The 26,283-nt window shown below is 39.1% G+C and overlaps 3 protein-coding genes across 3 annotated transcripts; 2 read left to right on the top strand and 1 right to left on the bottom strand.

Moving 5' to 3' along the window:
* Positions 1–1,419: 1,419 nt before the first annotated feature.
* On the top strand, positions 1,420–18,677 carry LOC139922544 (butyrophilin-like protein 2; the record flags this gene model as incomplete). The annotated part of the gene is made up of 8 exons (XM_078281800.1): positions 1,420–1,675; positions 1,948–2,289; positions 13,771–14,112; positions 14,776–15,056; positions 15,914–15,917; positions 17,164–17,442; positions 17,546–17,653; positions 18,145–18,677. Coding segments are annotated over exons 1-8 (2,145 nt in total), but the record flags the coding sequence as incomplete, so codon positions are not given.
* Positions 5,303–9,009, top strand: LOC144543521 (uncharacterized). Its single transcript, XM_078291578.1, has 2 exons — positions 5,303–6,633; positions 6,754–9,009. Exons 1-2 carry the CDS (start codon positions 5,311–5,313, stop codon positions 7,921–7,923), a joined length of 2,493 nt encoding a protein of 830 aa, XP_078147704.1. The 5' UTR covers positions 5,303–5,310; the 3' UTR covers positions 7,924–9,009.
* A 4,239-nt stretch (positions 18,678–22,916) lies between the features above and the next one.
* LOC139922543 (uncharacterized) lies at positions 22,917–25,005 on the bottom strand. Its single transcript, XM_078281799.1, has 5 exons — positions 24,997–25,005; positions 24,581–24,770; positions 23,960–24,208; positions 23,362–23,472; positions 22,917–23,019 (listed from the first exon to the last, which is right to left on the bottom strand). The coding sequence occupies exons 1-5, from the start codon at positions 25,003–25,005 to the stop codon at positions 22,961–22,963; spliced, it is 618 nt and encodes a 205-aa protein (XP_078137925.1). The 3' UTR covers positions 22,917–22,960.
* Positions 25,006–26,283: the final 1,278 nt, after the last annotated feature.

Below are 26,283 nucleotides of genomic sequence, written 5' to 3'. Positions count from 1 at the left end.
TCAGTAACACCTTGGTGTGTATTTATAGGGAAACAGTCATGATCACGCTTCACATCTACCATGATTCAAAAAGTTACGATGACATCACAGTGACGTAGGAATAGGAAACACTTTTTAAATCACCGAGAACTTTCTTTTGGGAAAGGACAAGGTTGTCATGCACATAGATCACATCCACTGACATGGGACTATACAACACACTAACATGCTATCACTAACACAGACAGGACAACACAAGGCCAGGTAAACCCAAACTAAACTGAACTGTTTCTTACTTTAACAACAGAACAGAACAGAACAATAGAACAGGGGTAGAATGGGGAACATGCAGAATGGCATTATGGGTACAGTGCCATTACAATACCTTAGTTGGGTATAGGAGAAGGTGATAAAATTTGAAGTAATTTCCTCAGTTTTGCTACCCATGTTTGCTCTTAGGATTTGTAGGGCAGCATTTCAGGGTATATATTGTACTTAGCTTATTAAGTAAAACTAAATATCTAACATAAAACCAGCCATTCAATGAATGCTCTGAAAGATGTGAACCCACCAGAATCTCTAACAATATTTCAGCAGATTGGAGTTTTACTTGTACAAACATTTATCAGAGGCAGAGCTGCTCTGGAGGAAGAAATAATCTCATTGGTTAAGATAATTATTAATGGGCGGAGCCAAAAACAACAACAACAACAGTTTTGCAGAGTGCAAGTTAGCTAATTGGCAAAGTTGAATGGTAAAGGCAGAACTCTGGTCAAAATATAAATAAAAATGAATGAAAATGCCTTCTTTTCATTCATTCATGGCCACGGTATTCATGATGTTGGAAGATCAGCAGCTAGCTAATTAGCTCACCTAGATAACTTAATATGGCAAAGTTATCAGACCATTTCTTCAGTTTGTAGCAGAGCGCTAGGCTTCATAATATTAGCTTCCTCCTCTCTTACCTCTTGTTTTTTTCACTGGGCTTCAGTCTAATGTTACTTAGCCAGAGTAATTGTGGTTTATGGGCTCCGTTCACTGAGGTTTAATTCAACCAATCGGATTAGTTCTGTCTCCAGAGCAGCTCTGAAACTGAAACTGTAGAACTAAAACTCCAATCTGTAATTTTTCAACTTTTAGCAAAAGAACATCACACTTCAAACAGGTTTTCAGCAGATGCACAGTAAATGCAGAAGCCATGACCAGCACTTAACTTTTCATATCTATTCTGTAAGTAAAGAAACCACCATTGTAATGAGAAGTTTATGGTGGACACACAGCCTGATAGAGATGAACCAGTTCAATCAGTTCTCACAGTAGTCAGAAGGTATTAAACAAATATATTTCTTCCTAGGTCAGTCTCAGGTGATTGGTCCACCTCAGCCAATAGTGGCAGTAGTGGGTGATGACATCATTTTGCCATGCCACCTGGAACCTGCCATGGATGTTGTTGCCATGACACTGGAGTGGGCGAGACCTGACCTGAACCCCAGATTTGTCCATGTGTGGCGTGACGGTCGGGAACTTGTGAGTTATAAACACCCGTCCTACGAGGGAAGAACGTCGCTGTTCATCGACAAACTGAAGCACGGAGACATTTCACTGAAACTCTCCAAAGTGAAACTCTCTGATGAGGGAAAATACAGATGCTTCATTCCCTCATTGGGTAGAGACTCTATTGTTCAGCTTGTTGTTGGTAAGTGGGCATATGATCATTGTGCATGTTTTTTATTAACCTTTATTCATCGAGAACAGCCCTGCTTCACATTCATACAGTTACAGCCATTCACACTGGGCACTGACCAGTACAACCACAGTCTTCTACTGTACATATCTATTCTGTAAGTACAGAAACCACCATTGTAATGATAAGTTTATGGTGGACACACAGCTTGATAGAGATGAACCAGTTCAATCAGTTCTCACAGTAGTCAGAAGGTATTACAAAACAAATGTATTTCTTCCTAGGTCAGTCTCAGGTGATTGGTCCACCTCAGCCAATAGTGGCAGTAGTGGGTGATGACATCATTTTGCCATGCCACCTGGAACCTGCCATGGATGTTGTTGCCATGACACTGGAGTGGGCGAGACCTGACCTGGACCCCAGATTTGTCCATGTGTGGCGTGACGGTCGGGAACTTGTGAGTTATAAACATCCGTCCTATGAGGGAAGAACGTCGCTGTTCATCGACAAACTGAAGCACGGAGACATTTCACTGAAACTCTCCAACGTGAAACTCTCTGATGAGGGAAGATACAGATGCTTCATTCCTTCACTGGATAGAGACTCTATCACTGAGCTTGTTGTTGGTAAGTGGGCATATGCTCATTGTGCATGTTTTTTATTAACCTTTATCCATCGAGAACAGCCCTGCTTCACATTCATACAGTTACAGCCATTCACACTGGGAGCTGACCAGTACAACCACAGTCTTCTACTGTTAGAAACTGTCATTGGGGGTTAAACGTCTTTTTAAGGGCAGGTCGATGGTAGTTGTTGAGGGAGGAAAGAGCATCAATCTTTAACGTACTCTGCTTGGATTTTCCCAGCCAGTCCAGGGATTTCAACCAGACCTTTCAGTCACAAGCAAGGATCAAGTTAAAAATACAATAAACCAAATATATTGATATAGGAGTTTTTCTGTGTCGGTTGGTCCCTACATGTCTGCAACTGCTGCCCTATGCTGCGGTGTGCCCCAGGGTTCTGTTTTGGGTTTTTGTTTAAGCCGCATAAGAATTGTCTGATTGCCATTAAGGACCGGATGATTAACAACTTTCTACAGCTTATTCTACAGATAAGACTGAGGTCCTTATCATTGCTTCTGACAGTATAATTTCCAAGCTTGCTCAGTATATTGGGTCCCTTTCCTCATATACGCTCTAACCTTAGAAATCTTGGTGTTATTTGATCAGGCTATGTACTTTGATCAACATATTAAGTCGGTGACGCGTACATGTTTTTTACATTTAAGAAACATTGCCAAACTCAGGGCTGTTGTGTCACAACCTGAGCTGGAGGTGATTATTCATACTTTTATATCATCCCGCCTGGACTACTGTAATTCCCTTTTCACATGCCTCAGCAGGTCATCCCTGGACCGTCTACAGATGGTCCAGAACGCTGCGAGGCTGTTGATCAGGTCCAGCAGGACATCTCACATCACACCCATTGTAGCTTCTTTATATTGGCTCCCTATCAACTTTAGGATTCAATTTAAAGCTCTTGTAATCACATATAGAGCCCTGCATGGTCAGACACCTGTGTACATCTGCGATCTACTCCATCCCTACATTAGCAGCAGGTCACTTAGGTCTTACCAGAGCTTACTGGTTGTCCCGCGCTCTAGACTTAAAACCACAGGTGATCAAGCCTTTGAAATTGTGGCTCCTAAACTGTGGAACGCTCTTCCATTGGACTTAAGATCTGCGGATTCTGCTGCCACTTTCAAAAAGCAGCAAAAGACTCATTTGTTCAGACAGGCCTTTGTCTAGCCCGTGTATGTAATTCTGTGTGTTTTTATGTCTTATTGTTGTTGTTGTTTTTTTTACTGCACTTTCTGGTGTTATTTTACTCTTGTGAAGCACTTTGTGACTTTGCTCTGTGAAAGGTGCTATATAAATAAACTTTACTTACTTACTTACTTACTTACTTACTTACTACTACTACTAGTAGTAGTACTGCTACTACTACTAATAATAATAATAATAATAATAATAATAATAATAACAATAATAATAACGAATATCTAGGTGAAGTAATCACTGAAAACAATAAACTACTACATACTGGCCATCAATCTTGCAGCATTAAAATGGAATGAAACAAAAAACTTCCAAAAACACAAAGGTGAATAAAAAAAAGCTGAATAAAAAAAAGCTCTCTGTAATGTATTACATTAATGCTGTATAGCGATCCATATAGTTTTTTCCATCAGTATCTGTATTCATTCCAAGACATAAACATGTCAGCATGTCACATTACATGCAACATAATAATAGTAATATATTTTGTGACATTTTAGTAATTTTGATAATATTTTAGGTTATAAATAGTGTCCACATTTAGCCTGCTTTCTGGTCATTTTGGGATATTTTTTTTACCCAGCTTTTATTACACATTATCAGGCGATTCTTTATAAGTGATTTGGGGATTGTATGTTATATGAAATATTATCCATTTCCATTGAAACCATTGTTTGAAATCCCTCCTCTTACTCATCATTAGGTGCTGTCTCCTCTCCTGTCGTTGAGATTACCAAAGACAGCAGTGGAGTGGTTTTAGGGTGTGAATCTAAAGGCTGGTACCCAGAGCCTGAGGTGTTTTGGCTGGACGGTGAGGGAAACATCCTCTCTGCTGGACCTACAGAGACAGTCAGAGGTCCTGATGGCCTCTATACTGTCAGCAGCAGAGTGACTGTGGAGAAGACCGACACCAACAGGTTCACCTGTAGAGTTCAACAGCAGAACATCAACCAGACCAGGGAGACACACATTCACGTTCCAGGTAAAATATTTTCTAAAGTCATGATATGGACACTTTATTATCTTTAAACAGCTGAGGTCTAGTTTTATATAAATGCCACGCTGTTCTGTGTTTTATCATTTCAGATGTCCCATTTCCTGCTGCTGTTTATATCATCATTGTCTCGGCTGTTGTCTTCATATGTATTGTTGCAGTTGTCTTTGTTGTGTGGAGATGGAGAAGAAACAAAATCAGTAAGTCACAAATTATTTTTTTTTCATTAAAAAGGAGAAGTTAATCCCAGCTCTTTGACAGTTATAGTGATGTGAAGGATTTCATTCCAAAAACAATAAAAAATTAACCTAGTGTTTATTGTTTACTATTAAAAAAATACGTGTGATAGCATTATTGAAAATGGTAAGGCTGTGTAGAAAAAAAATTGAAAGTATTCCATGTTAAAGTTTATTCTCACACCATCAGTCACTTTGTCAGAAAGGGTGTTCCTTTTTTCAAATGGTTTAAGTCTCATTTTGAAATGAAATTTTCCATATGCTGTAATACCTTCCTATAAGGCAAGTAAATGTCTTATCTGCTGCTGTTATTTTAAAAATAGCTTCACCATCACATTCCTGTTGTGCTTCTGCAGCTGTCACACCTTTTATTTCAAAAGGCAACACTGCGTAAACACAACAGGTTTGAACGTCAGTTGACACTGTTTCCTGCTTCTATGTGCAACAGAGACCAAGATGCAACATGAGGGTGAAACTGAACAGAGAGGAGAGAAGAAGACCAAATCTATGAGCAACACAGAACTTCAGTTTCTGATGGAAGGACAAAGAGACGGCGAGCAGCTCACAGCAGGAGAGGCAATGAAGGATCTGGAAAAGGGAGAAGGAGAGAACATAACCAAATCTATGAGTAATGATACAGAACTTCAGTTTCTGATGGAAGGACAAACAGACGGCGAGCAGCTCATGGCAGAAAGAGAGGCAAAGTCCCATCTAGACAAGCGAGAAGGAGAGAAGACTATATCTATAAGTAACAAAACAGGACATCAGTTTCTGATGGAGGGAGAAAGACACCAAGAGCAGCTCACAGCAGAAGGAGAGGCAATGAAGGATCTGGAAAAGGGAGAAGGAGAGAACATAACCAAATCTATCAGTAACGAAACAGGATGTCAGTTTGTGATGGAGGGAGAAAGTCATCAAGAGCAGCTCGGGGCAGAAAGAGAGACAAAGACCCATCTAGACAAAGGAGAAGGAGAGAAGCTAGCCAAATCAATAAGTAATGAAACAGGACATCATATTCCAATTGAGGGAGAAAGACACCAAGAGCAGCTCGGGGCAGAAGGAGAGGCAATGAAGGATGTGGGAAAGAAAAAAGGAGATAAGAAGACCAAATCTATAAGTAACGAAAGAGGACGTCAGTTTCTGATGGAGGGAGAAAGACACCAAGAGCAGCTCATGAAAAAAAGAGAGGCAATGAAGGATGTGGAAAAGAGAGGAAAGAAAAAGACCAAATCTATAAGAAAAAAAACAGGACATCAGTTTCTGATGGAGGGAGAAAAACACCAAGAGCAGCTTGGGGCAGAAGGAGAGGCAACGAAGGATGTAGGAAAGAAAAAAGGAGAGAAGAATACCAAATTTATGAGTAATGAAACAGGACATCAGCTTCCAATGGAGGGAGAAAAACGCCAAGAGCAGCTGGGAGCAGAAGAAGAGGCAATGAAGGACCGGGAAAAGGGAGAAGGAGAGAAGACGACCAAATCTAGAAGTAATGGTGCAGAACTTCAGTTTATGGAAGGAGAAAGACACCAACAGAAGATCATGGCAGAAAGAGAGGCAAAGACCCATCTAGACAAAGCAGAAGGAGAGAAGCCAACCAAATCAATAATTAATGAAACAGGTCATCATATTCCAAATGAGGGAGAAGGACACCAAGAGCAACTCACAACAGAAGGAGAGACAATGAAGGATGTGGAAAAGGGAGAAGGAGAGAACATAACCAAATCTATGAGTAACGAAATAGGACGTCAGTTTCTGATGGAGGGAGAAAAACAGCAAGAGCAGCTTGGGGCAGAAGAAGAGGCAATGAAGGATCTGAATAAGGAAGAAGGAGATAAGAAGACCAAATCTATAAGTAACAAAACAGGATGTCAGTTTCTGATGGAGGGAGAAAGACACCAAGAGCAGGTCATGACAGAAGGAGAGGCAAAGTCACATCTAGACAAGCAAAAAGAAGAGAAAACCAAATCTATAAGTAACAAAACAGGACATCAGTTTCTGATGGAGGGAGAAAGACACCAAGAGCAGCTCACAGCAGGAGAGACAATGAAGGATCTGGAAAAGGGAGGAAACAAGATAACCGTATCTATAAGTAACGATAGAGAACATAATTTTCAGATGGAGGGAGAAAGACACCAAGAGCAGGTCATGACAGAAAGAGAGACAAAGACCCATCTAGACAAGGGAGAAGGAGAGAAGAAGACCAAATCAATAAGTAATGAAACAGGACATCAGTTTCGAAATGAGGGAGAACGACACCAAGAGCAACTCACGGCAGAAGGAGAGGCAATGAAGGATCTGAACAAGGAAGAAGGAGAGAAGAAGACCGAATCTATTAATAGCGACACAGAACTTGAAGTTATGTTGGAAGGAAAAAGAGACAGAGAACAGCTCATGAGAGAAAGAGAGGAAATGAGGGACCTGAAAAAGAAAAGGGCAAAATGTGAGGAAGAGCTACAGAAGAAAGAGAAAAAATGGAAACGCACAAAAGGATTGGCTACTAGATGGGTGGTAAGGAAGAGGGAATTGGAGAACCAGAAAAAGAGACTCAGATTGCAACTGGAGGAGGTAGAGAGACGGAGGGATGAGAACAAGAAGAAGCTTCAGTCAGTGGATAGAGAAATAACAGAGAGGGAGAGAGACAAGACAGACCTTGAAATACAGAAAGAAGCAGCAGAGAAAGATGAAGAAAAAAAGCGTCTATTAGAGGTCAAGAAGGATCTGGACAAGAGAAAGGCAGAACTTGAGAAACAGCTGCAGAAGACAGAGAAAGCACTGGAGAGGAGAGAGGGTGACATTACTGGAATGACAGAAAGGAAGAGGAAAGCAGAGAACGAGAAAGAGCGAATCAATGTGAAATTAGAGGAGACAGAGAAACAGAAGGATGAGAGAGAGAGGACAGAACTCAAAATACAGCAAGAAGCAGCAGGGAGAGAAAACCAAGAGCTCAGACAAAACAGAGAGTTTCAGGTAGAACAACTTCCCGAACCTATGGAGTGGCCCGAGACAAGCACAGAGCAGGTGGGGAAAATCCACATGGATATAAAAAACAGAAAAGTAGAAACAGAGAAACAGAGTGATGAGATGGAGTGGCAGCCTACAGAAATACAGAAAGAAGCAGCAGGGACAGAAAACCAAGCGGTCCCACAAGACAGAAAGCTTCAGGAAGAGCAAAAGGACGAACCTATGGAATCTTAGTAGACAAGCACAGAGCAGGTGGGGAAACACATCACATGGGTATAAAAAAAATGGTCACTGAAGGAAGAGCTGACATTTATGAATCTCAAAGCAAGAGGAGGAAGGGAGGTAAACAGAATTAGTGATAAATTTTCAGCCGCATATGGTTATCATACACAATGTTAATTGCTTCAGTTAATAATCATAGTATTTGTCAACATTAAGAACACAGAAATTAATTTCATTTACATCCACTGAGTTACCTATGACGCCCCCCAGGGGTCATCTGGTAGAACAAGATAATTGATTTGGAAATCTATACCCAATGGATTACTAAACTGCACCCTTGGATTAGGAATCTTTGCACCCAGATTCATAAACCATCGGCTCAAATTAGCAATTCATGCCCACTGGTTTGTAATCTGTACCCCTCAAATTAATAAATCTGTACCCTCTAATTAATAATCAGTGTCCTGGAGAAGTCTGCCGAGCTGAGAGAAGGACAATGTCAAAGAGGGAATTTGGGCTACATTTTAATAGTTTAACAGTTTAATAACATTCATAGATATATGTGTTAACATGCTATTTATATAAGCATGATTTATAGCGAGTAAAAAGCTTTCACATATATCAGCAGATCAGCAGAGTTCAGTTTTTTCTATAAAGATGACCAACAACAGTTTTTACAAGTTTGTTGCTAAAGTCTTTCTAGCTGCTGTGTGAAGTTAATACTGCGCTGATTTAGAGGAACTGAAGGGGGAAAAAATGACATTCAGCAGCTCAGTATGTTGATTTAAGATGAAAGAAAGAAGCTGCAAATAAAATATCATTTACAATCCCGATTTTTGATGCCAATTGCTTTGTGACATTTTGTTTTATCAGGATATTTATATTTTTGTATTTTTTTCTACCGCATTTTATTGTGTTGCTAAGTCTTGCCTGTTTTGAATGTGTTGTAATATTGTGATATTTAACCTTTGCATTATTCCCTAGTGAGAATTCACATAAGGCTCTCCTTCAGTTCATCACACCTGTACAATGTGACAGGTGACTTACTATTATTTTGTGCGTGAATAAATAAATCCAACATTGGTATCATTTTAAATAAAAAAAAGATGGATAAATAAACCTTCATCATGTCTGTCTTAAAATCTTTTCTCCAGACCATTTAAACAAATACGCTACAATCCTATAACGGCATATAGATGTTTCCACCAGAGTTTTTTCCCTGGTGGGGCGGACCGTAGGACACTAAAACTCTCCATTGAAACCATAATGAAATGTTTTGGATGTCAGCTTTTATTCAGTGGCAGAGGAAACAGTATTTTATAGACCAGTTTATCTATTCTCTCTAAGAACCAAGTTTTTTTTTTACATTTTAAGCATTTCTGCAGCCTCTCTGCAGGAAGTTAACCTGCAACAGCCCATGTATTGCTTGTTCCTTCCCATAATGCTGTTTGTCCTGCCATGTCAGGGTCTAGCTGCAGAAAACGAGATCACAGTTTCAGCAGTTTAGTCCTGGGTAAGTGAGGGCTGAACTGTAACAGACCTGTCAATGCTAAAACAAACCCATAGACTCTATTCAGAGAGGTGTAGAGATGCTGTGGTTATTCTGCAGAGGGCTTGTAATGGTTATATATACACTTTCCATCTGTATGTGAGTGTATTGTAAGTATATAAACACTTGTGATCTGAAAAAACAAACAGCATCGCAGTTTAGACTGTGTGGTTTGAAAACACTACAAATGTCTTTATCTGACTTCACCCATGATAATCTTCAGTTCTTGATATAGGCACAGAACATGACAAACCTGCTTCTGAAAATGTTACAAATTATGCTTTTGTTTGTACACTTTTTAGTTACATTGTCTTGTTACAACGTTGTAAGTACATTATGTATTAGGGAGATGTTCATCAAGTACCTACACAATAATATTGTGTACTAAGGCCATTGTAAAGTGTTACCCTTTCATTTTATAAGGTTGAGCGTAAAGCTCGAAAACAGAAAAATATAGAAATATTTAAATGTTGCAAATGTAATCTACACTAAAAGAGTGGCAGGTTTAAGTGTTGAAGTGAACATATTTTCGACAACTATAATGTAATTATTTGAGTTGGCTAAAATTATAGGTAATTTTAATTGGACAATAAGTGACTGAATTTAATTAATACGCCATGACTAAAATATGAATAAATCTAAAGGCTATTTTTGTCAAAAGACTTTGACTACATTTAAAACTGCTGTGAAAATTATCTCAGTTCTGGTCCCAAAATCACCTCACTTCTATCTTCTTGTTAAGGAAAAGTCAGTTGAAAACTAAATTCATTCCATTCAGTCTGAATATCAGGCAAGAAGAAAACAGCTGCTGAGACAGATAATTAAATTTCAATTCAAATCAAACTTTATTGTCCTGTGAGGGAAATTTGGATTGAGGACAAGTTGCATGCACAATCTTTTCTGGTGCAAGGAATAAAATCCACTGAAATTGCTTGTCATTTAAAAAAAAAAGTAGATTCCAGTATAATCACCTCTGCTTACTTTACTGTCAGCATTTAGTCGTTGGACCTTTCTCAAGACAAAGTACAATGTGAACACATAACATAAAATAATAATGAACCACCCCCTTCTGTCTCCTCTCTCTCTCCCTCTCTCTCTCTCTCTCTCTCTCTCTCTCTCTCTCTCTCTCTCTCTCACACACACACACACACACACTCACTCACCTTAGAAAGGGTTGATAGATGTTATCAGCATGAATAAAAGGTCCTACTCTGCCCCCTGCAGTAAATCAGCCGACCTATCTCCTATCTCATCGACACTTCCTTTTCCAGAGACATGCTGTTATCGCTCACACTTCAGGAACTTTAGATTTTATTGCTTCTGTAGTATTTTATAATAGTTGTTACTTTTACAACCGGTGACAGTCCAAAGTTCAAGTTTAGCTTTTGATTAAGCAGCTCACACACAAAGACGTTGAGAGTAAATTAAAATTATGTAACCTCAATGATGCAGAACAGTGTTAATCTAAGCTATATGGAAACAGACACACTCACACACACACACACACACGGTATATATACATATATACTTCACATGACATATTTCTTCACCTCAGTTTTCCTGGAGGTGGATAAAATAATTTAATCTGGGTTTAGGTTTTAGTGTCCCATGATGGTCTTCTCCACCCTGACAAGAAGAACACTCTGGGGGAAACAGTGAATATTTGTAATTTTGGGTAAGAAAATGATCAAATGTAAAGTTAATGGGAATAGGTTAAGAGCACAATTTCAATATTGTTAAAATGGACTAAACTCTAATATACATGCACACTCACAGCATGGTTATTGTGCAGATAGACAGTAAAGGCACATTGCCGCCCAGTACATGTGACCAGGAATAGTCCACTGTTATTTGTTCGTTTTATTTGTGGACTTTGGACATGTGATCTACTTTCCTCTGAGGTGAGGTGACTGTATCATACAACAGGTGCGTAAGCTTTTTAAAATTAAATTCTTATTCTAGTGATGCTTTTTCTAACTTTTAATTAAATGAAATACACCATCGTCTATTTTTAGAATAAAAGCAGGTCTGCCGTCACAGCTGGATGTTTCCTTACAACAACCACTGTTTTTCACATGTAGGAGTCACTTATTTCACTCAGAGTTTTATACGAAATGTAATATGAAATGTAATAAGTTCATAATGTAAAATTTCAGCTACACTTCACTGACTTTTGCAAACAACTTACAGGTTATTTTGAGCGTTTACACCTTTGTTTAAGCCGTATGTTTCACAGCGTCAAACTATTATTTACTGAAGAGATTGAACTTGCATTGTAACTTAAAAACGGTGGGTTATGATTAGTGTAATATCTTAAAAAACCTGACAACTTCAAAACATTTCAAAGTCACAAGTAACTATTTTATTTGCCGACAAATGAAAGTGAAACTGTTCTCAAACACCATAATTAGACCTATATCGATGCACAATGAAGGGCAAACACACAGATGATGATTGTTTTTTTTATTGAAAATGTAAAAAATTTAAAGGTTTTGAAACAGGTCAACCAAGGGTCGGTTGAATTCACACTCCAAGCATAAAATAATCTTTAAATTAATGTATCCTACATGAACATGGACGTGAAAATTAAGCACCAACCAGCAGGGGGCGCTGTTGAGCAGATCCCTGTTACATTATTCAACATGGTGGATGCATTGTATGTTAAAGATTGTTGTTTTTAAGTTGACAAACATACATGGATAAACTGTAACCACTAAAATAACTACTCTCTCACCTGTTCTTACCTGTAACTACATTTAATTTATCAAAACCAAGAGTTTCAAGAGTTTCATTGCAATATGAGAAGACCATCATGTTCTCAAAAAAAAAAAAAAAAAAATACAGAGTTGGCATATACAGACCTTAGAGTATTTTAAGGGTAAAATCATCTTCATTAATGGTACGTAAGAACATTAAAGTACTGATCTAACAGACTGATTGAAATGAAATAGAGATAATATTATAACCTCATATGATGCTGGAAAGTTCTTGAAGCATTATTATTATTATTATTACCACGCTTCTGCTTAAAATATGTCAAAATTGAGGAAATATTCAAGAGTTTGGCTGCATTTAAACCAACAGCTGGAATTTGACTTCATTACCTACTGATGTTTTAGTCGGGGGGAAAGTTCAGATATTAAAGTTAATCAGATCAATAATTGTAACAGTGAGATCTGACTCACATTGTTAAAAACAACCCAATTTGAGTTAACAGTGTAGATCCAGTCATTATTTAAGCAAACAAAAGGTTTTGCTCACATTGGCTGTTCAAATCTACTTGGCCTTATAAAGTCATTGATCGTTTCTATGTAATTGCATTCATTTGTGATTGATTTGATCATTGAATATGCTTATTCAGATTAATATAACATTCAGATTGATGTTAACATAAACAGGAACATAAACTCCTATTATGTCATCTGGCTGCTGCTTCAGTGTGACTAAACTCAAACAACCAGCGACTCATTTATCGCCTCTGCCATCAGATTGCTTCATTCGCACATGAAATGATGTCGTGCCTTCTGCCTGTATGAGAGATTCATATTTAGCTCTGATGAACAAGCTTCAACTGCACTGTATTGAGCTGTTGACTCTTTGGTCTTATCAACTGCTGCAGGTCTATATGTTCTGGCAGTTTGTTATGAACAATATTCTTTTATGTTATGTGTTTTTATTGTGTGTTTTAACTGTCAATCCTGTCCTCAACCCGAATTTTCCTCTCAGGACAATAAAGTTTGGTTTGAATTGAAATGTAATTGAATAATCTGTCTCAGCAGCTGTTCTTCTTCAGCCTCGACGTCCATCTTGGTTCACAGAGGAAAATGAAGTGGAGTCTGTGCAGCTGCTTTGGATTCTGTCTGTTTCTCCTCCACAGCCTCCCAGTTACCACAGGTAAACTGACCAGTAGACTGACAGGACCAGTTTGGCACATTGGTCACATTAACCAATATCTGATGAGAGGACTGGAACCAAAATCATCATTTTTACTGTAGAACAGTGGTTCTCAACCTGGGGTTCAGGACCCCCAGCTGTGACAGGCCTCTCGTGGCTTATTGCTGAAGAAACTGTCTTTATCTTTATCAGATGTTTCTGCTTCAAGAATTATAGATCATTTTGAGTCTCAGTTCAGTCTTAAATTAAGTTGGTGAAACCAGCTTTGGTATTAGGATTTTTGGGTCTCTCTATTTTCCAATACTTACCTCGCATCTTTCTTACTTGTAATAAAGACTAAAAAGGTAGTGGAAAGATGATTTCTTCTTCTTAGATTACATCACTGTGCTCCTGTTTGTTTTCATTTTTCCTTCTAGGGCAGGCTCAGGTGATTGGCTCACCTCAGCCAATAATAGCAGTAGCTGGTGATGATGTCATTCTACCATGCCAACTTGAACCTGCCATCAGTGCCGTTACCAGGACAGTGGAGTGGACCAGACCAGACCTGAACCCACAGTACATCCACGTTCACCAAAGTGGTCGACTGATAGTTCATGACCAAAATCCCTTGTATAAGTACAGGACAGTCCTGTTTCTGGATGAACTGAGGAACGGAAACGTCTCACTGAAACTCTTCAGAGTGAAACTCTCTGATGAAGGGAAATACAGATGCTTCATTCCCTCAATACGGAGTGAAGCTACCATCCAACTCACTGTTGGTAAGTCAGACAGTGTACAGTATGTTTTGAAAGATTTGTGTCACAGCAGCATCACTGTTTGAGAAATTGAATTGAACTAGCTTTAAATATACAATGGTATTTCTGATATAATACAATGCAATGCCTCTCTGAGTTGTTCCCCTGTTTCATAGAGAAAGATGCAGCAGTGCAGTTTGTGTTTGTGTGTGTGTGTGTGTGTGTGTGTGTGTGGGGGGGGGGGGGGGGGGGGGGGGGGGGGACACAGGCTGCTTCTTGCTGCCTGTGCCTGAGAGAGTTCTTACGGAGCCCCTCTGTGGTCACATGGTAGAAAAAAAAACTCGATTTGTAAACTGCGAACGGATTTCAAAACCGTGCCCTCGGATTCACAATCCGTTTGCAAGGATTTACACATCAATTTTTTTTCTTCTACCATGTGACCCCAGAGGGGCTCCGTAAGTTCTTCTTGAGTGCAGTAAATCTTAAAAGTGTTTCACAAGGATAAAAAGGATACAACATGGTTACATATGATTTTAGGTGCAGTTGTGCAGTCTTTGACCAAAGACCTGGATCATGGAGCTCAACAATAATGGAGTGGATCTGCAGTGAAGTTCTATTGAAATGTTGGTTATCGTGACAACAGTGTTAAAACCATTGTTTTAAATGTCTCCTCTTACTCAACATTAGGTGCTGTCTCCTCGCCTCTCATCATCTTAGTGGGCATTACCAAAGACAGCAGTTCAGTGGTTTTAGGGTGTGAATCTAAAGGCTGGTACCCAGAGCCTGAGGTGTTTTGGCTGGACGGTGAGGGAAACATCCTCTCTGCTGGACCTACAGAGACAGTCAGAGGTCCTGATGGCCTCTATACTGTCAGCAGCAGAGTGACTGTGGAGAAGACCGACACCAACAGGTTCACCTGTAGAGTTCAACAGCAGAACATCAACCAGACCAGGGAGACACACATTCACATTTCAGGTAAAAATGTGTTTTAAATTCATGATATGCACACTTTATTGATTTATAAGTATCGGACAGTTCTGTTTTTGGATGAACTGAGGAACGGCAAGGTCTCACTGAAACTCTGATGAAGGGAAATACAGATGCTTCATTCCTGCAATACAGAGTGAAGCTGCCATCCAACTCACTGTTATTAAGTCAGACAGCAGGCACGTGCGGGCGGGGGGGCGGGGGGGGGGGGGGGGGGGCTCTGGGTGCTTGGGCACCTGCCCTTTTTCCCTTAATGGAACAAAATGACTCTTCGAATATAAATGTATTATTTTATTTTAAGCATTTCCAGTACGAGTAAAATGAGATCATCTGCACAGTGCATTGCCCCTTTCTCTGTCCTTCTCACATGTGGACGTTTAGTTGCAGCCATTACTTAAAGCTACACTAAGCAATTTTTATTGACCACTAGAGGGTGACAGAAACCGCAACACAATCAGGGACTGTGTCGTAGTTGATGACGTGAAATAGCTACAGGCCGCCGCTGGCAAAACAGTAATGGCGTCTCCCGAAGCAACGAGCGGTAACGTTAACGTTAGTAGAGTAAACACAGCCATAAGTGCAGTTATTGCAGAAATAGACTCAATAACAACAATTAAACAAGAACAAGAGTACGTACTAGCGGAGTTTCTCGGCGGAAAAGACGTTCTCGCCGTTCTTCCGACTGGATTTGAATTTGGATTCACTGATTGGCTGAAGGAGTTTGTCTGTCAAGGCAAGTACTCCCGCCCACTGAAATCGATGTGGGCGGCTAGAAGTCCAGACTGATCCGTGGAGCGAAACAGAATGTGAGGTCATGTGATCAGGATGGTCTTACCAGGCTAGTGATTTCCTACAGAACCACAACATTAGTCTTAATCCACAGTCATGCTGGGATTTTCAGTGTTTCACAAGGATACAAGTGTAGGGAATGTCCTCCCCGAGGGTCAATATTAGTGTAAGGAATATGAGTCTTTTCACACAGTGGCACTGATTATGAAAAGTTATAACTTTTCATAAGGTGGTACAAATGATAAGATAAATATTCCTACAATGTCTAAAAATCTGTCTCATATCAGTCACTCATAAAGTTAACTATCAATTTGGAATATCAACTAACAATTGAATAATTATTATTGATATGTCAATATTAATAGTTCATCACAATTAAACTACAATATTATACCATTAGTTAACACTAAATTAATAATATTGATCATTTGCCAAAGGGTTGAAGGATAAGGTGAGGTCTTTAACAGCAGAGGTTGGTTCATTCATGCATTGTGTAATACAGACCCCTTTGGTATCAACACAATTTATTGAATACAGGTATTAAGAGTGTGTGTGTGTGTGTGTGTGTGTGTGTGTGTGTGTTTATTGTTTATTTGGATCCCCATTAGTTGTTACCAAGGCAACAGCTACTCTTCCTGGAGTCCACATTAAGAACATAAATGTATACACATGCTTTCACATACATGCATACATAAATACAATTACAGCAATAACACCCCCCCCCCCCCCCCCCACCACCACCACCCAACTTAAAACAGTATAAACATTACAAAAACCAAATACAATTTTAACAAAACCACAGGAAACTCTCTCTCTATAGGCTACATCTCTCTCTATATGTATACATATATATGCATACACACACACACCCATACATATACTTATATACACATACATGCATATGCATACATACTATATAACAAGCAATATCTATGACCATGTTTACCAAATGCTTTGAGGTACCAATTTAACAAATTTGACAAATTTAACAGAACCAAAGACAGAGAAAGTTGATTAGTTATTTTGCTGGCCTGTACCAAAGAATAACATCCTCAGATTTACTCGTTGCTTGAGTAATGAGTAGCCTATGGCAAACTACTTTTCAGGATGACTGAGGGATTGTACCTACACAAGACAGCTACATATCATATTAGGCACAGTGTTTGAGCCACAGATCTGGATTGTGGGGTTCAACAATAATGGAGTGGATCTGCAGTGAAATTGCATTGAAGTTTCTGTTATTGTGACAGCATAACATTGAAACCATTGTTTGAAATTTCTCCTCTTACTCATCATTAGGTGCTGTCTCCTCGCCTGTTGTTGTGATTACCAAAAACAACAGTGAAGTGGTTTTAGGGTGTGAATCTAAAGGCTGGTACCCAGAGCCTGAGGTGTTTTGGCTGGACGGTGAGGGAAACATCCTCTCTGCTGGACCTACAGAGACAGTCAGAGGTCCTGATGGCCTCTATACTGTCAGCAGCAGAGTGACTGTGGAGAAGACCGACACCAACAGGTTCACCTGTAGAGTTCAACAGCAGAACATCAACCAGACCAGGGAGACACACATTCACATTCCAGGTAAAAAAAAAAAATCAATGATATATGGACACTTTATTATCTTTAAACAGCTGAGGTCTAGTTTTATATAAATGCCATGCTGTTCTGTGTTTTATCATTTCAGATGTCCCATTTCCTGCTGCTGTTTATATCACCATTGTCTCGGCTGTTGTCTTCATGTGTATTGTTGCAGTTGTCTTTGTTGTGTGGAGATGGAGACGAAACAAAATCAGTAAGTCACAAATTATTATTTTTTTCATTAAAAAGGAGAAGTTAATCCCAGCTCTTTGACAGTTATAGTGATGTGAAGGATTTCATTCCAAAAACAATAAAAAAATGAACCCAGTGTTTATTGTTTACTATTAAAAAAATCCTTGTGATAGCATTATTGAAAATTGTAAGGTTATAGTGTAGAGAAAAAAATTAAAGTGTTCCATGTTAAAGTTTATTCTCACGCCATTAGTCACTTTGTCAGAAAGGGTGTTCCTTTTTTCAAATGGTTTAAGTCTCATTTTGAAATGAAATGTTCCATATGCTGTAATACCTTCCTATAAGGCAAGTAAATGTCTTATCTGCTGCTGTTATTTTAATGTAAAAGTAGCTTCACCATCACGTTTCTGTTGTGCTTCTGCTGCTGTCACACCTTTTATTTCAAAAGGCAACACTGCGTAAACACAACAGGTTTGAACGTCAGTTGACAGTTTCCGCTTCTATGTGCAACAGAGACCAAGATGCAACATGAGGGTGAAACTGAACAGAGAGGAGAGAAGAAGACCAAATCCATGAGCAACAACACAGAACTTCAGTTTCTGATGGAAGGACAAAGAGACGGCGAGCAGCTCACAGCAGGAGAGGCAATGAAGGATCTGGAAAAGGGAGAAGGAGAGAACATAACCAAATCTATGAGTAATGATACAGAACTTCAGTTTCTGATGGAAGGACAAACAGATGGCGAGCAGCTCATGGCAGAAAGAGAGGCAAAGACACATCTAGACAAGCGAGAAGAAGAGAAGACTATATCTATAAGTAACAAAACAGGACATCAGTTTCTGATGGAGGGAGAAAGACACCAAGAGCAGCTCACAGCAGAAAGAGAGACAAAGACCCATCTAGACAAAGGAGAAGGAGAGAAGCTAACCAAATCAATAAGTAATGAAACAGGACATAATATTCCAATTGAGGGAGAAAGACACCAAGAGCAACTCATGAAAAAAAGAGAGGCAATGAAGGATGTGGAAAAGAGAGGGAAGAAGAAGACTGAATTTATAAGAAAAAAAACAGGACCTCAGTTTCTGATGGAGGGAGAAAGACACCAAGAGCAGCTCGGGGCAGAAGGAGAGGCAACGAAGGATATGGAAAAGGGAGAAGGAGATAAGAAGACCAAATCTATAAGTAACGAAAGAGGACATAATATTCCAATTGAGGGAGAAAGACACCAAGAGCAACTCATGAAAAAAAGAGAGGCAATGAAGGATGTGGAAAAGAGAGGAAAGAAGACCAAATCTATAAGAAACGAAACAGGATGTCAGTTTCTGATGGAGGGAGAAAAACACCAAGAGCAGCTCACGGCAGAAGGAGAGGCAATGAAGGATCTGAACAAGGAAGAAGGAGAGAAGAAGACCAAATCTATAAATAGCTACACAGAACTTGAAGTTCTGTTGGAAGGAGAAAGAGACAGAGAACAGCTCATGACAGAAAGAGAGGAAATGAGGGATCTGAAAAAGAAAAGGGCAAAATGTGAGGAAGAGCTACAGAAGAAAGAAAACAAATGGAAACAAATTGGCACAAAAGGATTGGCTACTAGATGGATGGTAAGGAAGAGGGAATTGGAGAACCAGAGAAAGAGACTCAGATTGCAACTACAGGAGGTAGAGAGACAGAGGGATGAGAACGAGAGGAAGCTTCAGTCAGTGGATAGAGAAATAACAGAGAGGGAGAGAGACAAGACAGAGCTTGAAATACAGAAAGAAGCAGCAGAGAAAGATGAAGAAAAAAAGCGTCTATTAGAGGTCAAGAAGGATCTGGACAAGAGAAAGGCAGAACTTGAGAAACAGCTGCAGAAGACAGAGAAAGCACTGGAGATGAGAGAGGGTGAAATTACTAGAATGATAGAAAGGAAGAGGAAAGCAGAGAACGAGAAAGAGCGAATCAATGTGAAATTAGAGGAGACAGAGAAACAGAAGGACGAGAGAGAGAGGACAGAACTCAAAATACAGCAAGAAGCAGCATGGAGGGAAAACCAAGAGCTCAGACAAAACAGAGAGTTTCAGGAAGAACAACTTCATGAACCTATGGACTGTCAGGACACAAGCACAGAGCAGGTGGGGAAAATCCACATGGATATAAAAAACAGAAAAGTAGAAACAGAGAAACAGATGTATGAGATGGACTGGTGGACAGATGTCAGAATACAGAAAGAAGCAGCAGGGATAGAAAACCAAGAGGTCCCACAAGACAGAAAGCTTCAGGAAGAGCAAAAGGACGAAGATATGGACTGTGAGTAGACAAGCACAGAACAGGTGGGGAAACACATCACATGGGTATAAAAAACAGAAAAGTACGGTGTCAGGAAGAGCTACGGGAGAAAGACAAGGTCATTGAAAGGAAGAGTAAAACAGAACGAGAAGGAGCAAATCAATGTGAAATCAAGAGAAAACCAAGAGGTCCCACAAGCCAGAAAGCTTCAGGAAGAGCAACAGCACAAACCTATGGACTGTCAGGATGGAAGCACAAAGAGAAAAGCCGAGTGTGAGGAAAAGCTACAGGAGGAAGATATGGTCACTGAAGGAAGAGCTGACATTTATGAACCTCAAAGCAAGAGGAGGAAGGTGGAGGTAAACAGAATTAGTGATACATTATTAGTCGCATATGGTTATCATACACAATGTTAATTGCTTCAGTTAATAATCATAGTATTTGTCAACATTAAGAACACAGAAATTAATTTCATTTACATCCACTGAGTTACCTATGACGCCCCCCAGGGGTCATCTGGTAGAACAAGATAATTGATTTGGAAATCTATACCTGTGGATCTGCACCCTTGGATTAGGAATCTGTGCACCCATATTCATAAACCATCAACTCAAATTAGCAATTCATGCCCACGGGTTTGTAATCTGTACCCGCAAATTAATAAATCTGTACCCTCTAATTAATAATCAGTGTCCTGGACAAGTCTGCCGAGCTGAGTGAGAGAGCTGAGAGAAGGACAACGTCAAAGAGGGAATTTGGGCTACATTTTAATAGTTTAACAACAGTTTAATAACATTCATAGATATATGTGTTAACATGCTTTTTCTATAAGCATGATTTATAGCGAGTACATAGCTTTCATAATGTCACTAAATTTTACAGTAATTTGAGAATAAGACTATATCCGCACATCAGATCATAAATTAGAGTTACACGTGTGATCAATCAATGGGCTATTATAGCTCATATAGGTCTAGCGGTGCGTAATGGCTGTGTGTAATGATACAATGGCTGTCAAAACCATTTGCTGTGGCTAAAACTACAATATTTTCACAGATTTTTCATCTTAATTAGCAATAATACAATTTCTATTTGAATGAGGCCAAATGTATAAAGAATCCACCATGTATTAACATACATTACAGCTTGGTTTGTGAAAGCATGGTTACAGAATCAACCTGTGTCTGTGTGCAGATCAGCAGAGTTCAGTTTTTTCTATAAAGATGACCAACAACAGTTTTTACAAGTTTGTTGCTAAAGTCTTTCTAGCTGCTGTGAGAAGTTAATACTGCACTGATTTAGAGGAACTGAAGGGGGAAAAAATGACATTCAGCAGCTCAGTATGTTGATTTAAGATGAAAGAAAGAAGCTGCAAATAAAATACCATTTACAATCCCGATTTTTGCTAATTGCTTTGTGACATTTTGTTTTATCAGGATATTTATAATTTTGTATTTTTTTCTATCATAATTGATTGTGTTGCTAAGTCTTGCCTGTTTTTAATGTGTTGTAATATTGTGATATTTAACCTTTGCATTATTCCCTAGTGAGAATTCACATAAGGCTCTCCTTCAGTTAATCACACCTGTACAATGTGACAGGTGACTTACTATTATTTTGTGTGTGAATAAATAAATCCAACATTGGGATCATTGTAAATAAAAAAAGGATAGATGAATAAACCTTCATCGTGTCGGTCTTAAAATCTTTTCTCCAGACCATTTAAACCAGCAAATATGCTACAATCCTATATGTTTCCACCAGAGTTTTTTCCCTGGTGGGGCGGACAGTAGGACACTAAAACTCTCCATTGAAACCATAATGAATTTTTTTGGATGTCAGCTTTTATTCAGTGGTAGAGGAAACAGTAGCTTATGATCTCTAATAACCACATTGTTGACATTTTAACCATTTCTTTAACCTCTCTGCAGGAAGTTCATCTGCAACAACCCATGTATTCCTTGATCCATCCCATAATGTCCTGACATGTCAGGGTCTAGCTGCAGAAAACATATAATAGATCACAGTTTCAGCAGTTTGCTTTAGTCCTGGCTAAGTGAGGGCTGAATTGTAGACTTGTCAACGCTGAAACAAACCCACAGACTCTATTCAGAGAGGTGTAGAGATGCTGTGGTTATTCTGCAGAGGGCTTGTCATGGTTATATATGCACTATGGTCTGTGAGTGTATTGTAAATATATTAACATGTGTTCTTAAAAACTCAGCCTCAGTTTAGAGACGGTGTGGTTTGAAAACATTACAAATGTCTTTATCTAACTTCACTTATGAGAATCTTCCATTCTCGATATAGTCACTGTACGTGACAAACCTGCTTAGCCTCTTATAAAAATTTGCATATTACACTTTTGTTTACACTTTGAAGTTACATAGTGTTGTTACAATATTGTAAGTACATTATGTGTTAAGGAGATTTTCATCAAGTACCTATAAAATAATATTGTGTACTTGACAGATTAATACACTGGAGTAAGGTCATTGTAAGTGTTACCCTTTCATTTTATAAGGTTGAGTGTAAAGTTAAAAAACAGAAAAACAGCGAAATATTTAAATGTTGCAAATGTAATCTACACTAAAAGAGTAGTACTATGTTGTTGTTTTTTTTTCCAGTTCTAAGGTTTAAGTGTTTAAGTGGACATATTTTCAACAACTATAATATAATTATTTGAATTGACAAAAATTATAGGTCATTTTAGTCAGACAATAATTGACTGAATTTAATCAATATACCATGACTAAAATATGATTAAATCTAAAGGCTATATTTACCTTTATCAACTACATTTAAAACTGCTGTGAAAATTATCTCAGTTCTGGTCCCAAAATCACTTCACTTCTATGTTCTTGTTAAGGAGAAGTCATTGTTTGAAAGCACAAAACGTACTGACATGCAGTTGTTTGAACATGTACAAAAATTTGACATCAATCCAAATTTATATAAGGCTTCAAAAAATAAAACAAAACACCAAAACATTATAACATGAACATAAAAAAAAGTATGGTGAGGGTTAACAGGGTCAGGATGTCTGACTGTGTAATGAACCAGGTTACATGACTTCCTCCATTATGACGTCATCACAGCTTCTCTTCTTTTCAGCACACTGAGCTGCAGAAACACAAATATAAACTTATCTAAAATATTGGATTATTTTGCCATTTGCCAAAAGCTGATCAAGGTGCTAGCTAATGGATATATTAGAAATACTGCTCAGCTTTTTTATTACATTTATAGACCTCTGACACTTTACCACAGAATCTTCTTCAGATTAACCCTTAAGAGGAAGAACTTCTGAGCTCAGACATTGGTGACGAATGAATTTCGAGTACGTTGAAAGATTGTGTAGTTTTCCTTTCATTTTTACCCAATTAACCACCCATCAAGTACAGGCATCTTTGTTTATCTCATTCAGTGCTTTCACAGTTTTCATATGAACAATAATTGACTTACCTCTGTTCCTGTCTCTATATATGAGTCCCAGTACGATGGTTGACAGCAGGTAAGGAGTTCCCACTACTAGATGACACATCAGTCTGGAGACAGACAGGAGGGGAGCTGGAGCTGTGGAGAGAAATTAAGCAAATTGTTACCAAATCACAGAGAGAACAGACAGTTTGACCGTTATGGAATCATGGATTCCACATAAAAAAAACAGTACAAGTTAAAGAACAACTTCTTCAAGCATCGGACTCTGACAAGGATGCCCCCTGTCCCCTCTCCTGTTTGTGAGGGATTCATGGACAGGACATCAAGAAACAGCCAAGGTCTGGAGAGTGTCTGATTTGGTGACATTAGGGTAGCTGTTGTTTGTAGATGATCAACATATCAATCAACATATCCAAGTGCCTGAAATGAGGTTTCTCTGCAGGCTGGATGGCATCACTCTTCATGACAGGGTGAAGAGTTCAACGATCTGACCTTGCTATCAAATTGCTGCTCCTTCACATTGAGAAGTTGAGCCTTCCTTTGTAAGTGTGGCCTACCCACTGCGTCACCCAGCTGCCCTTACAGTACAAATCAACCTCCCACATTTGGAACATTTCCTCACCTCTCACAAGAAGCCAACTCGCTGGTGATTGCCCAAGCTCAGAGATGAGGCACATGTAGAGACCTTCATCAGACTTGGACACTGCAGGGATGGTCATCTCTCCTGTGACCGCTGCCCCGATAGGTGATCTGTCTTTGATAAAGATGCTGGCTCGCAAGTTTGAAGAGTTGCTTTGAGCTGTACAGCGCAGAGTCACAGCATCTCCCACCATCACAGGTAACACAGGGCTCTCAAGGATCACAGCAACTTCTTCACAACACAAGAGAGTAAGGATTATTAAAAGTTATTAGAAGTTATGGTTTTGATTGTGTTGAAAGAAAATACAGGACATGTTATGCCGTGATCACATAAGACAGTTTTTTGAACATGTGCCTTTTTTTCAGTTGCCATTATTATTACAGATGTAGCCACTTTTTTCTGCAGGAAAAAATCGTTAAGGGAGACTTCTACAAGTGCTCACACTATGAAATTATTTTCTTGGCAATTATTGGCAGCTGCTGTGTCTTGCTCAAGGACACTTCAGCAGGGCCGGTGTTTGCCAACATTGGGGTTTGATCCTGGGTTCTCCGGTTGAAAGACAGTCAAAACACCAGGCCTCCCTGCCTCCTTCAACAAACTTACCGGTGACTGTGATGTTGGCAGCCATACTTCTCTCTCCAGATCTGGACTCACACCAGTACACTCCACTGTTCCACTGGTACGCCTCGTTGATGACGCAGGACGATGTGTTCAGAAAGCCCCAGTCACCTCCACACTCCACAACTCCTCTGACTGTTTTTGCCTTCACTCTCCATCCAGTGGACTTCCCGTTCTCCTCACAACTCAGAAAAACAGACTCGTATCTAAAGAACTGAGATCTGTTGGGAATGACTGTCAGAGAGGCTGGAGAGGAGCGAGCGAGCGAGAGAGAGAGAGAGAGAGAGAGAGAGAGAGGGGCAGTAGGGTTGTGAAGCACAAAATATAATAAAAACTACTGGTTTTCTCAAAATATCAGATAACTGTGAAACATGTTAAACAAGGAAACTGAAAGTTCTTACCATTCGCATGCCTTGTATAGGTGCATGAGTTAAACACTAACGGGTGAGAGTAGTATGGGAAATATTATATTAAAACAACTTAAGAGCAAATAAGATTACCAGACTTGAATGTTTGAATTTTTGATGTTGAACTTTGAATGTCTTTTTGTTCTAAAAGCTAATTTAGCAGCTAAGAAATTAAATTCTCTAGTGAAATTCCTGCATCCAGTTGTCACTCTAGCCATTTGATGAATAAGTCAGCTTACGTAATGTGATGCTTATGATCAAATTATTAAAAAGTAAATTATTACTCACAGAGTATGAGGAGGAGAACTGTGAACTCCATCCTGTCTCAATACTGACTGACTGTCCAACCAGCAGACAGATAGATATATAAAGATATCAGTGATGGGTAATAATAACTAACATGTGGCCTCATAGGCCCCTACACTTCCTGAGAGAGAGAGAGAGAGAGAGAGACACACACAGAGAGAGAGAGAGAGAGAGAGAGAGAGAGAGACTAACCTCAACCTTTAAACATATGAACAAAATAACTGTAGCAGCTGGTTGATGGATGCATCAGTGCAATTAAATATTTCTACCTGTTAGTAATATAAGATCAGTAAGCAAATGTTGGCCACTGAGTTTATGGCCTATTTGCTTATAAAGTCATAAAGTGGGCTGGACTTTGACTCTGAAAAAAAGAGAGGAACAGTCTTCCTTCAAGGTAAGCTAAAATTAAATTCCTATTGAATCAGGGCCTGACACAGTCTGATTGAAATGAAATAATGAGAATATTATAACCACATATGATGCTGGAAAGTTCTTGAAGCATGCTTTTATTACCTCTGCTTTTTAGTAAGGACTAACAATTTCATGGGATTTTATTCCTTGCACAAAAGAGAATGCAGTGGTGTGCATGCTATTTCCATTTGTTTTAACTGTAACTGAAATTAAATTGAATTATCTGCCTTAGCAGCCTGATTTCTTCAGCCTCGGTGTCCATCTTGGTTCATAGAGGGAAATTAAGTCTTCCTCTGTGAGTCTGTGCAGCAGCTTTGGATTCTGTCTGTTTCTCCTCCACAGCCTCCCAGTTACCACAGGTAAACTGACCAGTAGACTGAAGCTAGATCCAAGTTTTGAAAATGCTGTGTCCAATTCCTGCATTTGTGCTAATTTCATTAAACGTATTTAAAATAAGCTTGTGTATGGGGGAGTGGTGGTGATAGTGTCTCTTCTTACTGTTATCTCATCAATAAAGATGACTTTTGTATACTTAATTCGATTTGTTTCTTTATTTTTTGGTTT

The sequence above is a fragment of the Centroberyx gerrardi genome, chromosome 23, assembly GCF_048128805.1.
Source record: "Centroberyx gerrardi isolate f3 chromosome 23, fCenGer3.hap1.cur.20231027, whole genome shotgun sequence".
Lineage (NCBI taxonomy): Eukaryota > Metazoa > Chordata > Actinopteri > Beryciformes > Berycidae > Centroberyx > Centroberyx gerrardi.
Note: the sequence above shows the minus strand (reverse complement) of the source record. Positions and strands in the feature narration are given on the sequence as shown.

Coding starts and splice junctions, on each gene's coding strand:
- LOC144543521 (XM_078291578.1), top strand. CDS start 5,311: ATGAAGGATCTGGAAAAGGGAGAAGGAGAGAACATAACCAAATCTATG. Junction 6,634..6,753: donor GAGAAAGACACCAAGAGCAG/GTCATGACAGAA, acceptor CACCAAGAGCAG/CTCACAGCAGGAGAGACAAT.
- LOC139922543 (XM_078281799.1), bottom strand. Junction 23,473..23,959: donor GAGTTGGCTTCTTGTGAGAG/GTGAGGAAATGT, acceptor TTCTCTCCACAG/CTCCAGCTCCCCTCCTGTCT. Junction 23,020..23,361: donor ATATAGAGACAGGAACAGAG/GTAAGTCAATTA, acceptor GTGTTTCTGCAG/CTCAGTGTGCTGAAAAGAAG.